The 14,308-nt window shown below is 44.1% G+C and overlaps 1 protein-coding gene across 1 annotated transcript in view; it reads left to right on the top strand.

The window, feature by feature from the left end:
• Positions 1 to 14,308, top strand: part of LOC135253230 (guanine nucleotide exchange factor VAV3) — a 71,007-nt gene that overhangs the window by 40,972 nt on the left and 15,727 nt on the right. The window contains exons 12-20 of the mRNA XM_064332267.1: positions 1,319 to 1,405; positions 1,801 to 1,886; positions 2,018 to 2,150; positions 3,533 to 3,642; positions 5,198 to 5,299; positions 6,145 to 6,242; positions 8,200 to 8,222; positions 8,952 to 8,985; positions 12,061 to 12,191. Coding sequence (XP_064188337.1) covers positions 1,319 to 1,405; positions 1,801 to 1,886; positions 2,018 to 2,150; positions 3,533 to 3,642; positions 5,198 to 5,299; positions 6,145 to 6,242; positions 8,200 to 8,222; positions 8,952 to 8,985; positions 12,061 to 12,191 — 804 coding nt within the window. The remainder of the gene's footprint in view (positions 1 to 1,318; positions 1,406 to 1,800; positions 1,887 to 2,017; positions 2,151 to 3,532; positions 3,643 to 5,197; positions 5,300 to 6,144; positions 6,243 to 8,199; positions 8,223 to 8,951; positions 8,986 to 12,060; positions 12,192 to 14,308) is intronic.

The following is a 14,308-nucleotide window of genomic DNA, read 5'->3' as shown; positions in this document are numbered from 1 at the left end:
AAGTGAATGACATGTGTGCTTAACAGGAAGAAATATCCATACCGGTTTAATTCATTAACCTTGGAAATCCCCAAAACGATCTTGAAAATGTGCATATATCACTTCATAAGAAAAGCTTATGAAGTAGAAAGTTGCTAAATATAGTAGCAAAAGCTGTAAGCCAGCGACACTGTAGGAATTATACTTTCTCTTGCATAGTTGTCCTTGGTCAATGCCATTGATCTACATTTAAATCATTCACATTGAATGTGAGTCTGATTTATCAAACTCGGATTCAGTCGCAGATATTTTCTCAAGTGCATCCTTTCATTTCATGCTTATCATCCCAGATGAAGATTTATGTGCACGTGCAACTTTTTTGTTTTGTCTATGGACTGTCCCAGATGAACAAAAATGCATGTCGATGTACATGGTCCTTCTTTGTATTAAGACTATATTGTACAGCACTTCATTTTTATACAACAGCAGTCATTCATGACTCATTGTTTCACATTTCCATTATTACTAGTCAATTTAATTGTTAATTTCCTATTCTTTTAAATTTCCATGACTTTCATTATGAATGAATGGATTTGTATTTAGCCTCGGGAGCAAGTTGCTGTTGAATTTTCAGGCGTTCTTATATGCAGCCACATAGGGTTTTCACCTGAACAATAAGGGCGTTTTAGTCCACATTTTAATTGTTGAGTGTTTTGTAGCTAATCATGGATGGTGCTTAAGTTACGCTCCCTAACTGGGGGTGTTCACAGTAATTTATCAAATGATAATTTCTCATCCATTTAACCGTGTAGCTATCAGAAAAGCTAATCACAAAAATGTACAGGAGATTTTGTGAGTCAGGTCCTCCAATTACGTCAAATGTGCAAATATGAATTCTTTATTTATATGAAGCTGAATTTTTCTTGTGCAAATATTCTCGTTTGCATTAACCCATGAACACAGGTCAAATTTTCCTTGGCTTAGCTTGCGACTTGCACTTGTTAGTGTGAATGCAAAACAAGTCCTGCTTCAGGTGATCTGTCCTGGCACCAAGCCACTTGCCGGCCTGAGTGTCAGCAAACCAGTTTGTCAAGGCAAAGAGGCCTTATCGCACTTTAGAGAACAATAGCTCTTATTGCTTTGTCTTTCATCTCTGCTTGAGTCCAAACCCTCCCCCAAGCCCCTCCCCCTTGTTGTGACAAATCAATGTAAAACTAGAGTTACAGATTCTTCTTGCCTCTGGATTAGCTGAGACTAGTAATGAGCCTGATTTGAGGTAGTGCCACGGGATTACCCTCTGTATGGCTGCTGAACTTGTGAACTCCCTGTGTTTTCGCAGGACCTGGCTCAGTATGTCAATGAAGTGAAGAGGGACAACGAGACCCTGCGTGAGATTGAACAGTACCAGAAATCCATTGAAAACCTGGTCAGTCATCAAAGCATCTGAGTGAAAGTTCAAACTGTGAACAGTAGCTACAATGGTGTCAGTAGCTGATTGACTACTGCATGAAATCAACCAAAATAAAACAGAAAAGTATGGACTGTAGCCTTATACCTGCTGAACATCTCATCCATAAATAAAGGGGACAATTTCTACAAAATAAGAAAAATAAAAAAAAACAGTGTCTCATAGCTTGACATTGCAGTAAGGTGACAATATTCCTGAAAGTTCTGTAAAGACTTTCTAAGAAACATGCAAAGAATATGATTCATTTATAGTTTGTTAATGCGCAGCTGTCAGCTTGATAACATTGTTGTGATGTTGCTGAAGCGACAAAGTTGCTTGTGAGCTGAATTTGTAACACATTGTCTTATCTGCAGAATCAGTCGCTCCGTAACTATGGGAGACCAAAGGGTGATGGGGAGGTTCGAGTTACTTCTGTGGATAAACGAGCAAAACAAGACAGGTGAGATTATTGTGCGGAACTCTCCCTCCCCCTCCCCCTCCCCCACGTGCTGTACAGGAAACAAATTCAGTCCTTTTTTTAGACTCCGGGAGCAGGACGCGCTCATGTGTGTCCTGTTCCTAATGTTGCAGGCATATCTTTCTGTTCGACGTGGCTGTGATCGTCTGCAAGAGGCGTGGGGATAACTACGAGATGAAGGAGGTTATCGACCTCCACAACTTCAAAATCACCAACAACCCGACGACTGATAAAGAAAATAAAAAGGTGTGCTATCAGCAGGAGTGTATCCCTTTTGCATCACGACAGTCGTGCAGTTTACAGCAGCGAGTAATGCGAATGACAGTCACTGATTGCTATTTTCTGAGGAAAAACAATGATGAAAAATTTATTTTTCAATTAAACATTTCCGAGAGCTTATTAATGTGAGCCAATTCATTGTTTGCCAAAGGATAATGGTGTGGAAATTATGATGCTATAATACCAATACATTTGAAATAATCCTTCCCTTAGTGAATCATTCCCTCAGCTTGGCTTGGTAACATTCCCTTAGAATCCTCTGCACAAGACCATAGGCTCTCACACCTGGTGTTCCAGCCAACATATCACTGTGTTTTTCCTTAGTGATGATGTGAAACGTATCTACTTGTAGGCCCTGATTTCATATAGGTAATGCACCCTTTGTGATGTCAGTCCAATCATAGACATCCTTTGAACAACAGTTTCTCTGGAAGAGATGGATCTGATTCCCCTGTTATGTTTCACAATGTTTTGTTGACCACAAGCTGTCACACTATGTGTGTGGTCATGAGGTTTGGAGTGGTTCCATGGGTTGGTGGCAGAGGCTACTGATGGAGTCCTGCTATGGTAGAGCAGAAATCACAACAGACACAACAGAAATGGCAATAAACTGGGTGATTGCACATTGGGTGCTGATGTATACAGAATGCCTAGTAGTCTTCTAAGACAGTAGTGTGATTGTTTTTTTAAACCCAGCCAAAATTGCCTGTTGTTACGGAAGGCACAATTCCAAAATAAGCGTACAACAGACATTAGGCTTGAATGTCATCCCGACGTACTTCTCTTTCCCAATAATCTGTTCCACCTGCCCAGGTACCATTGGTTGCAGGAAGTTTTAATGGCATGGAAATTACTCTCCTGCAAATATCCGTTCCTTATTTATGTCCTCCAGAGAGACAATTCTGAAACATGATTTAGTTTTTCCATATGAGAAAAGGTGGCCAGGCACATACACAGCAACCTCAGCCTCGCCCACCCTCCCACTTCATGTCCCTTACAATCTGCCAGGGATCTGAAGGTCTCCCTGTTGACCTCCTGCAGACCTGAAACCCAGTGCCTGTGGAACTGCAGAGCAGCTGCCCAAGTTCAGCTGCATGCAAATACAGCAAATGATAAATGTGCATGTTATCTACAGTTGGTAGTGGCCTTTTATCACTCTTTTAATGTATTACACTGTGTTGAGTGCAATAGTGCCATCACAACCCCCCTGTAGAGTAACAGGGATATGCCCTTGCAGACCAATACCTGAAAGCCTACATTAGCGGCTGAATTGTATGCATTGTCTCACATGATTTTTTTTTCTCTCTGTCCCTTCCTCCTGCCCCCCCCCACCCCCCCAACACACACAGTGGTCTTATGGGTTCTACCTCACTCACAACCAGGGGCAGAGCGGCTTCGAGTTCTTCTTCAAAACCAAAGAGCTGAAGAAGAAGTGGCTGGAGCAGTTTGGCATGGCAATGTGAGTGACAAGCTGTCAGGGACACGGGGAACTGTGGGCGGAGCTGGCTCAACGTGCCCCACCGGTTTTTCGGGTTTTAGGTGACTTTATTTATGAGCCCTGCTGTTGTCACACTGTCATTTTTTTTCTGAAATAAATAGGGGAAAGCATGCTTGCGTAATGCAGTTACCTACCTTATATTGCAGAGTTTGTGGATATTTGATGATCTTATTCATTATAGAGAAAATCAAATGACTGAAACAAGATTTTTATATTTTCAGAAGTGTCTCATGAGAGAGCAAAAAATACAGTTTAAAATCAAGAAATACTGTGTTAAATGTTGTTAAAATGGGAGTCATAAAAGAATGATTGTCTATAAAGGAAGACCTAAAGTTGTCATTGTAATGCAAAATAAGTATGGAATTTTGGAGGGATTGAGCAAAGATTTGTTAAAAACAGTGGAAAAACTCACTGGTCGCCCACAGATGTTGCCGAACGATGGCGAGAGAACAGAGCCACTTCGTTGGTGGTGGCGAGCGGGGGTCGGTCGCCCCGCTCCGAGTCCCGCGTGTTGATTCGCATCTTCCTTCGTGTTTACACCGGCCGAGGCGGCGCCTCTGAGCGAACACGCGTCTGATTACAGCCAGGGAATGGCCCACGCTATGCACGGAGGACTAAACAAGCCGCGTCTGCACTAGAAAGATCCGGCAATGCTGCAGACACGCCATGCTTCGTTTGTGTTTGCGAACGAATTGAAAAGGACCTGCGATTCTAAAATGATTTGTTGATGATGATAATAATAATAATAATAATAATAATAATAAACAGCTACAGTTGATTTAAAGCGGGGGCTGCAGCACTTGGAAAAAAGGAACTGAGTGATGTGTTCTGGGAGATTCAGGGGCAGCGCATGTGGAATGGCTTCTCCTGAGCACTCTGACGGCGCTGAGCAATTGAAACAACTGCAAAAAAAAAAAAAAAAAGAGAACGGGAAAGAAAGGAATCTGTAAACAATACGATAAAAAGCAGTTGATTAATTTGGAAATGAACGAGTTTGGACTCGCGTTAAAGAGGGCCGTTCATTCATTCTGAAACGCAATTAGCGAGTCACTGGCTCCCCAGCGAGAGCCAGTAATGATGTTTTCTCATTTGCTCTCTTTCGTGTTACCTGTCTACGTGGGCTGACTGGAACACCGGCTTGATATGCATTTAGACTACAAATGACATGGCAGCTCTTGACCTGGGGATTAATGGCATATATTCCGCAAATTGCTTTCCTGTGTTTTTTTAAATGTTTTTTAAAAGCCATCTGAGAAGGACATGCTGGTTGTTTTACAGGTGCTCCCTTGTTATACTGCAATTTTTATTAGAAAAAAAGTATGATTAGATATGGAGCATGTGAATCCAGTTTCTACGTTATGAACTGTCACGAGTGCGTGAGCGATACTTTCTACACGTCAAGAGAGAGGTGTAGTGATACCTCTGTTCATCAGGTCGTTTTGTCTTCATTGTATCTCTCTCTCTCTCTCTTTCTCTCTCTCTCTCTCTCTTTCTCACTCTCGCTCTTCACGCGCAGATCCAACATCAGGCCCGAGAACGCCTGCAGCAACTTTCACGAGTTCAGGATGCACACCTTCGAGCGCATCACATCCTGCAGGGCGTGTGATATGCTGCTGAGGTGAGGCTGCCTTGCATTTGAGCCAACACCCCCCCCCCCCCAACTGCACGCACTCCGCACATTACACACAGCAGCAAATGCAGGGGGGTTAAAGACAGACACGGTGCGGTGACGGACAGGCTCAAGATTGTACATGACGCAGCTCGTGGCTCAAGTCGTTGTTGCTGCGCTTATCTTTTTTTAGATAAAGTTTTAGGGTAATAATAGAGAGCATTTTTTCGCCATTCTATGTGAGCCCTTTGTATCCACTTCCCTTTTGTGCTCACAGTGCTTTGTGCTTGAGAGGCCTTGCAGATGTTCGGCTGCGCTCTAAGGTAGTGAAAGGGTATAGGCGGTCTTATTCTTCTCTCCGGTGCTAGAGGTCAAGAGAGAGAGAGGAACGCGCTTCCTCCGATTATCATGCGAAGGAAGAGGCGGCTGAGAGGCAGCTGAGGCAGTGAATCAGGTCGGCTTTGACATATTAAAGATGACTGCGCTGAAGGCCAGGATCAGCTGCCGCTGAAGATTCACCGTTAGCGCGACGGGAAAAAAAAAAAGAAGCCGAGACCGAGTTTTACGTTAATTAAACCAGGGCCTTTTGGGCAGCTGCATGTAACAGAGAGAAGGGATACATACCTCGGGCTACTTTTTTTTTTTTTGTGAAAGGAAGTAATGGGTGACACTTCTGACCTTAAACCCTCAGCTCTATTAGACTCCAAACTCTGTCTCATCAGATCATCAACCCCCCCACCCCACCCCTCCACCCCCACCACCACCAAGCCCCCACCTCCCCACCGGTCTGAGAGCTCCTCTCGTAAATGAGTGCTGGATTAGATTTGTAAGAGTGTCAAATCTCTGCCTGGCAGGGGGATCTTCAATCAGGGGTACCTGTGCTCCAAGTGTGGGGCGGGGGCACATAAAGAGTGTCTGGGGAGACTGGGGAGCTGTGGGAAAACCAGCCCGGGTAAGTCTTTTTCCGTCTGGCCTCTTGACAGCAGGCTATCTCTGCTATAACATCAATGCCACAGCCATACCGACTGTACACCCAGATACCTTTTAAAGAGGAGCTCCTGAGAAACCACACACACTGCTATGAAACTCTCCTGTGGAATATGTACATGTTTGTTTGTGTGTACTTTTCGTATATCAGTAATGCTCACACACAAATGAAATACACACACATCAACTACTCATATACATGTATCCAATCTTTTATATGTGCATGCAAGTAGGCTGTTTCATATGTGTGTTTGCATGGTAGGATTCCCTCTGGTTAAAGTAAAATCTGGCTTCACTGAAATGCCTTCTGGTTGCAGATAAAGCAAAATGTCCTTGCACACATTCATGTGAAGGGGTGGGGTAGAGCTTTGGGAACAAAAATAGGTAGATTGCAGTGTATTTACTTTAAGCCACTTAATAACAGGGGTTAAAACCACTAGGCTAAAGCCACTAAAGTAAACATTACGCATTAGCAAGTTAGTTTGCTAACTTTAGCTGATATCTTCTGGTTACCAGCTGTGTATATTGGTTTCTATAGCTACAATTTACAAAAGATAATGGTTGGGAAAAATTATATGTGTATATGCATACTATTCATATTCACACATGACATACTCACTAAGTCTCCATACTTACTGCACCTCCAATATGCTTATATTCCTATCTGTGTAGGTAGCCACAAGGAAGAAAAATCAATACTGTCAGCCCTGAGTCAAATTTGCCTTTGAAATATTTAAGTCTTTTAGAAGGCAGTTAAATGAACACTACTGAAGATCCCTGATAATTTTCTGCCCACTTAGTTACCTAACAAAATGTAGCTCCATATGAATTCATTTTTATATAAGTATTGAACAAAATGAGTACTTCACAAATTGTCGTTTATCTATAGGAGATTTTCAGGTGTACAAAGTGTTTCGAAAGCAGATTTGGCCCAGGTCTGCAGAGTGGTTGATGTTGTTCATACCTCCAAAGTATTGGATGATGTGATGATTGTTATGAATGTCTCTGACGAAAGACACCGGGGAAGGCTGGCGTGTAGCCAGGCGGCTATGTAATGCCTGCTCTTGTTTTTTGTTGGTCTTGGCATTGCTTATTAAACTCGTGGCACCAGCACAATAACCTGTCTGCAAGCCACACCTGGGCGCCCCGTGCTCTTGCCCGATTAGTGGCACCCTGAAAGCAGCTGGAGACATGCCAGTCCGAAATGTTTTTGCAATATTGCATTTCTCGTAAATTCTATTTAAACTGCCTATGATAAACAGGTGGCGCGCACACACACAGTATAATGGCGTTAGTGATAAAGAACGAAGCTTGTATTAGAGCAAATATTTAGTCTTCCTGACAGACCACAGTATAACTCCGTGATGTATGCCTGCCTCAACGTATGCCTCTTTATGGTTGGACAGTTTTGACTTATGATGGCCCGGGTCGAGATCAATCATTTGTTTAAAGGTTCAGGAGCACAGAGCGTAGGACACGACGCGGCGGAAAATGGAAATGTACAAATCACTGGCTGGGCAAAATAGCAAAAGGGAGGTGTGCTGCAATGGCCGCCTGCTCTGCTGTGCCCTGCTGTCTGCAGGAGTCTTTTGTCATTCGCCGCACTTCAGCTGCTCTCTCCCGCTCGTTTACGGCTGCTGTCCTCTTTTGTGTTATCTGGAAAGTGTACTATCGTGCGCTGGGCCAAAGTTCAGCGCGATACATGCAGCCTGTGGAGGCAGTCGTCCCCAGAGAGCCAATGAGGCAAACTCTTAACAAAACAGTCTGTAGTCCTGCCCCAAGTCGTTTGCACTAGGCTGCTGTCAGGTAACCGCAGCAGAACAAAACAAAACCGACAGCCTGCCGCGCGCTAACGAACGCCGCAACAGGTCGGACTGTCCGATGGTACGCACTCACTATGCCTGTTTCCAAATTTATTTCAGATTCCGGCACCCTGAGATCGCAGGTAAGACGTCTGTGGCTTTCACTCTGTTGTTCTGTGGTGATAAAAACGCTACCTTTTTTTACGGTTTCCCAAGAAGCAATTGTCATTTTCTCATAATGTTGCAGAAGTATGTTATTAGCGCTAATTTCTTCACACATTTTGTTGTTTTGCTGCTTGTCTAACACTGGCTTGCAAGAAGTTAATGTACAAGTGTTGATGCATTTTTTTTATAGCTTATGCTCGTGTTTGTTAGATTTTTTACGGTTTTGCAGTAAATGACCCTAGCATATAAATGCATGTATGTACATGTATCGTCTCATTACAGAAAGTGTGAATGTTGAGATGGTAGAAATTACTCCAACCAGCAATCATTGGACATTTTGTACCACTGACAAGCCATTCCGTGCTTGTGTTACTGCAGTAATATAGCACCATACTGCATTTATCATATACATATCAGCACAGATATGACTATATTCCTAATAAACGCGACCACAGATGCATGTAAAATTTCATACACATAACAAATTCCATATAATATATGCAATCAGGATGGGATTACTTTCATATTAGTGTCTATTTACCAAGTGCTACAGGCAGATATGATATATATATATATATGACTAAACCATATAAATATATATATATATAGTTAGGGAAGTCTATATTTGTCCATTAATTGTTCCAATCAGGCTAGCCCTTTCTCTGGGACAGTGTGCAGATCACATTTGTTCTCTCCCCTCCCCGCAGAAAAAGGCAGACCACGGAAGACGGCATGACCCAGGTCAGTACGCTTTGAGCGCGTTTGGAGCCGGGCGCGTATTCCGTCGCTCCGCATCTCCTTCCTCTCTCCTAATACGGCGTGAGACGCCCCGAGCTCACGAGCCGCGGAACGCGAGGCTGAATCCCCCCCCAAAATGTGCGTGCGCGTGCTTTCCTTCTAACGCTTCGCATTAAGACGTGGAAAATCCACCTCCTCCCACTCCGCATCGCGCCGAAATCATTACCTGCCGGATTGTTTCGGCCATGATCGTTTTTATAATTTTGCCTATTTCGCGTTGCGTGTGTTGGAAAAGGGCTGCTGATTTGCATCTTCCCTTCTGTTGATGTAGCGATTTTCATGCTCCAGGGCACGCGGAGCGCCTCCGTAATAGCTCAGTGTAGCTCTTGCCTAAGAGGACAGGCTGTTGCATGCAACCAGCACTTACAGTAACTGTCTGTAATTAGATACCCACTTATTTATGTGTTGCACATTTTAACCCTCTGCTGGGGTCCCGCACGAACACTCACGCACAATGCGCTGTTTTGAGAAACCCTATCCGCAGTAACTAAACCCTGCATGATAGGGTATAGTGTTTTAGCTTTGAGTGCTTTGAGTAATACATCCTATTGCCACATGAATAGAGAGGGGATGGTCTGACAAAACAAATCTCTCAGTCATGCACCTACTTGCCCACTGCAATTGCAGCATTGCTTTTTTAACTTAATGAGGACTATTGAGTTGTTTCACGTGAAATTGAATCATGAACCTTTTTAAATGAAGACACAAACAAAATATCAGGCAGAGCTTTGCAGGGCGTTGTTTAGTAGAGCACATGGCCAAGGCAGTAAAATGGCTCAAATGGGCAGGCTTTATCTTATGAAGATTGTAAAAAATGCTTTGTTGATAATGATAATAACAACAAGAGCAACAACAATAATAATAGATTGCTACAGTTTTTTAAATAGATTTTTTCAGCTTTGAGTGTTATAGCTTTAGATGCACTCATTTCTGAAGTGAGAAAATCACTTCAGAATATATGGTGACTGATTAGGGGCTGTCATACAGCATAATTATAATGCAGACGTGGTGTTTTTTTTCTCTCATTTTAATTATATTACTTCTTTATGTTTAAAGCATATTACACTTAACAATAGGCCACATTCTGTTGACCCTTAATAGAGCAGAAGTTTCACAGCAATTGGACTGAAGTGTCATGAGAACCAGAGCATCTGGGCTTTGAATTTGCATCTCTCAGGTTCTGGGGCAACAAACAACTAATGCTTCCAAAAAAGGGAGGGGTGAGAGGAGGGGGGTAGGTAAAGAAAGCTATCTTTCACAGCACTGTTTCTTTGAAAGGTCATCAAGCCATGATGCACTTCTGTGCATTTGTTAATGAACAGCACTCTCTTGGGCTCAGGAGAATCAGCTAAGTCTCTTTTTTTTTGGAAAGAAGAGTGGGCGGGATCAATAAATGCGAAGTAAAAGAATCCAGCCATGGAAATTGTTCCTGCGGAGCGCCAAGCCGCGGTTGGCCAGTGATGAAAAGCTGTGAGGAGAATGGTAGCCGTGGCAGCAGTGGCAGGAGGAACGCCCCCGTGCCAGCCGTAATGGGATCATGAATATTTGAAGTAAATGGGAAAGTGTTCAGATATAAGGAGGCTTTTTTGTTAACTCTGCTAAAGACACGCGCACGCACGCTCACACGCACGCTCACACACACACACTGTAAATGCTGGAGTTCACTGCTGTTGAGAGATCCTCGTGGAAGGTTTAGGCAGTCTATTGGAAGTGATTAGAGAAGAACTGGGATCTGTTTGTTTGTGGTGTTTTGTGCTGGTGCACATATTTCATGACAAGTACTTACCATGTCATTTAAAATACATATTTATTCATGCTTTATCGGAAAGGCAAGTGTGTTCACCCTCCGCATTAATTATTCTTCTGCAATGGATCTTTGTAACCCTTTGTAAGTGCCATATGAGGAAGAAATTCCTGGCTTTACCCTCTCTCTCTCTCTCTCTCTCTCACTCTCTCTCTCTCTCTTTTGCCCATGATGTTGTGCATAATTCCAAGGTTTTTTAATGAGCAGTGCTGGGGAGAAAGAGGCCCAGTCACAATTATTGGCAGATATCCTCCCGGTTGTCTTCCTCCAGAATGCTGGGCTTGTGTGAACTGTCCTCCCTGAGAGAGACAGAGCCCGATTCACAGGCTTTCCAGCCTTTTAACTGGCTTCAAAGATGCTTCCATCCTTCGGGCGTGTGCCACTATTCACAAACTTAAGGGTCTTTGTGCTCTCACAAGGGGCCACTGATGTGTTTATGTGCACCTCCTTACGTTGTCTTTGTGCAGTAAAAGTGAAAATGGCCAAAAAGAGCAGTCGGTCGCCACGTTCAAATGCGGCTTGAGCCCCGTGCTTCATATTGAGTTTTAATGCCCACCTTTTTTGTTGATAAGCATCTGGTGCCCAGAAAATCCACTCGTTCTGCATAGTTTAACCAGCAGGGGGAGACCTTTGAGCTCAATTACGCTAATCACAAAAATCATCGCTCCAATCTGTAATTTGGATAATTACATGCTACAGTATGCCGCCGACGACCAGAGCCAATACACGGAAAGCAGGGCAAGTAATGAAAACAAATACAGTCTGCCACCGCTGCCGTTCAGGGAGGGCACACAGCATTTATCTGCTGTGGAGACCTCTCCATTACAAAAACAAATACCCATGGTTGCGAATCGCATTGAGTGAGAATCACTCGCTTTGAATGGTGTGTAACTGACTCATTATGCGCCAAGTCCATTTTAATTATCATTAAAGCAGCTGGGAAAGAACACAGAAATTGGAAATTAGCATGTGGCATGCACATTCTGGGGGTCGTTTTGATGCGCTGAAATATTTATGCCAAGAACAGACAGGCTCAAGATGGCTCCCGAGCTTTCCCTCTCTCGCACTTTTTGTGTACATAACCAGGCATTTAGGATTTCGCAACCAGTGAATGTAGAGCTATGAGCATTTTCACATCTCTTTCCAGAGCCAACTGCGTAGATGTAGTGTGGCCCAGATTCACTGAAGTGGTGTTTTTGTGTGTGCGTTCACAGGTTTGCCTAAGATGCTGGCGACTCGTAACTATCATGGCGTCCCAAGCCCAGTGTGTGGACCCCCGTTGAACATTCAGGCTGGGGACATCATAGAGTTGATCTGCGCAGATCTGCATAGTTCCTGGTGGCAGGTGAGGGGCAATGCCGTTGAGCAATGCAAAACAACACATTTAAAAAATCCCACCTAAATGCTAACTAGGTTTTTGCCAGGGCCACAACATTACCTCTGAAGACTGTATAAATCTCCTAACTGCAATGTACCTAGTGATGTGGCTCACAAAGTTTTTTTTTACAGCTTTCTCATGCCAGCTATCTCTCAGCAAATTTCTCATGACGTTCTAGTGCAGCCATTATCTTATCTACCATGAAAACCGTTGACACAAGCTTCAGCGTGAAGATTTACACCCACCTACATAATCTGGCTGTATACGGTGCTTGCTGTGTGTGGTGACATGTAATGATAAACTTGAATGTGTTGGGAAAGCCCATATGAAAATGACTGTGAATGCCTGTAATTTCTCCTAGAACTTCCTTGTAGAGTGGTATACTGTATGTATAGTTTACGTACAAAGCAAAAAGCCACATTCTGGAAGTTTCTCCGTAGAAGCGAACTGAAGTGAGCACACAGCAGTCGCTTGTTCCAGTCAGATTGCCTTTGTCACTGTGAAGCTCTTTCTCAGTGCTGGAAATAGGTGCGGAAATGAAAGCTTTGGGTTGGCACTTCGTGGATTGATGCTCGCTTATTTTTGGCTCGTGTCCGCGCTGCCACGGCCAGGGCTTTATCGTGGCACGAGAATCGCGTGTTCCCTCTCGCCTGGCCCCGGCCGGGCTGCGGCTCTGTGGAGGACTCGGGCGGGAATAGGCATTTTGGTGCGATTTCTGAGGCTTTTGTGTGCTGTCATTTTCTGACGGCGCACAGGAAAACAGAAACGCGCACCCAGAGGCTCGCTAAGTCGGCAAGGCTTCAGACGCCGGCTTAGGCTGGCGGCCTGTTCAAGGAAGCGTGCGCCTGCGACCGTATTCCTGCAGATGTCGATGCGGGAGGAGGGGGAGGGGGGGAGTGGCAGGCGGTAGGTGGTTGGCGGCAAGAGTGGGGAACGGCGAAAGCCCCAGCTGCGAAATGGAAATGTGGATTATTTATTTATTTTATTTCATGCAAAATTACACTTCACACTTCATGAGGCTACTTAATCTTCGCAGCCCTTTGGCGACAATGGGACGGAATTACAGAATACCGAGCATTCATCTTCTGCATAACCTAGAGACAATTATTCCTGTACTGGTGCCAGACAAATACAATCAATCAACGTAATTTCATTTTACCCTTTGGCTGCCATCTGTTTACTCTAACAGGGTTATAAGTTTAATCTTTATCATGCGCTTATCCGCGCCGTAACAAATAGAAGAGGTTTTCAGGAGCATTGATAAAATGTTATTACGCTAAATGCATCATGGACGTTTTAGGATTGGGTTTCAAATTTGATTTGTGCAGAAGGGTGGATTAGCTGAAATGCACTTCTTGCTGTAATCAAAAGACAGTATGAGGGAAAGGATATCGAAATAACCTTGCTTTGTGCCACTTTATTCAAGTAATGTCCAATACAAACGTAAGACACAACTACATTGGTATGGATTGTACCAATTTGTGTTTCCATTGCCAGGCATTATCTCAAACCTAATAAAAATAAAAATGTTCAATAATCTCACTTAAAATGTTTGTGGAAGTACAGTGAAATATGGCGAGCATATCTTTTTTGCTTTTGAAACGGGTTTCCTCCTTTTTCTCCCCAATTTGGAATGCCCGATCGTGCAAAGCGCTCACCCCTGCAGCCCTGCTCTGGGCTGAGAGTGGAGACGAGCGCACGCCTTCCTTTGAAGCGTGCGAAGCGGGGCTTGTGAGCGCCCGACCGACCAGCGGGGCTCGCCTCTGCGCGGTGAGACGCTGTCGTCCCGGGTGACTGAAGCCCTCCCACACCTGCGTCTCGCTCGCGCCAATTTGCGTCGCCCCGCTGGGCTGCCGGCCGCGGTCGGCGCGGTCTGGACATGACACGCGACTGTAAGGCCCGTCCGTGTCCTATCATAGTGTCTTAACGGGATGAGACACCCAGCAGGGCCCAGGCCATTATTTTTAACCAGTTACACATGATATGCTGGTATTTCATTTTTTCTTTCTTTTTTTTAAGGGGGGGCGGCAGTGGGGAGGGTTTTTTTTATTATCACTCAGGCATGTTAGACTGTATACATGCAT

The sequence above is a fragment of the Anguilla rostrata genome, chromosome 4, assembly GCF_018555375.3.
Source record: "Anguilla rostrata isolate EN2019 chromosome 4, ASM1855537v3, whole genome shotgun sequence".
Lineage (NCBI taxonomy): Eukaryota > Metazoa > Chordata > Actinopteri > Anguilliformes > Anguillidae > Anguilla > Anguilla rostrata.
This window is presented reverse-complemented; position numbering and strand designations above follow the sequence as displayed.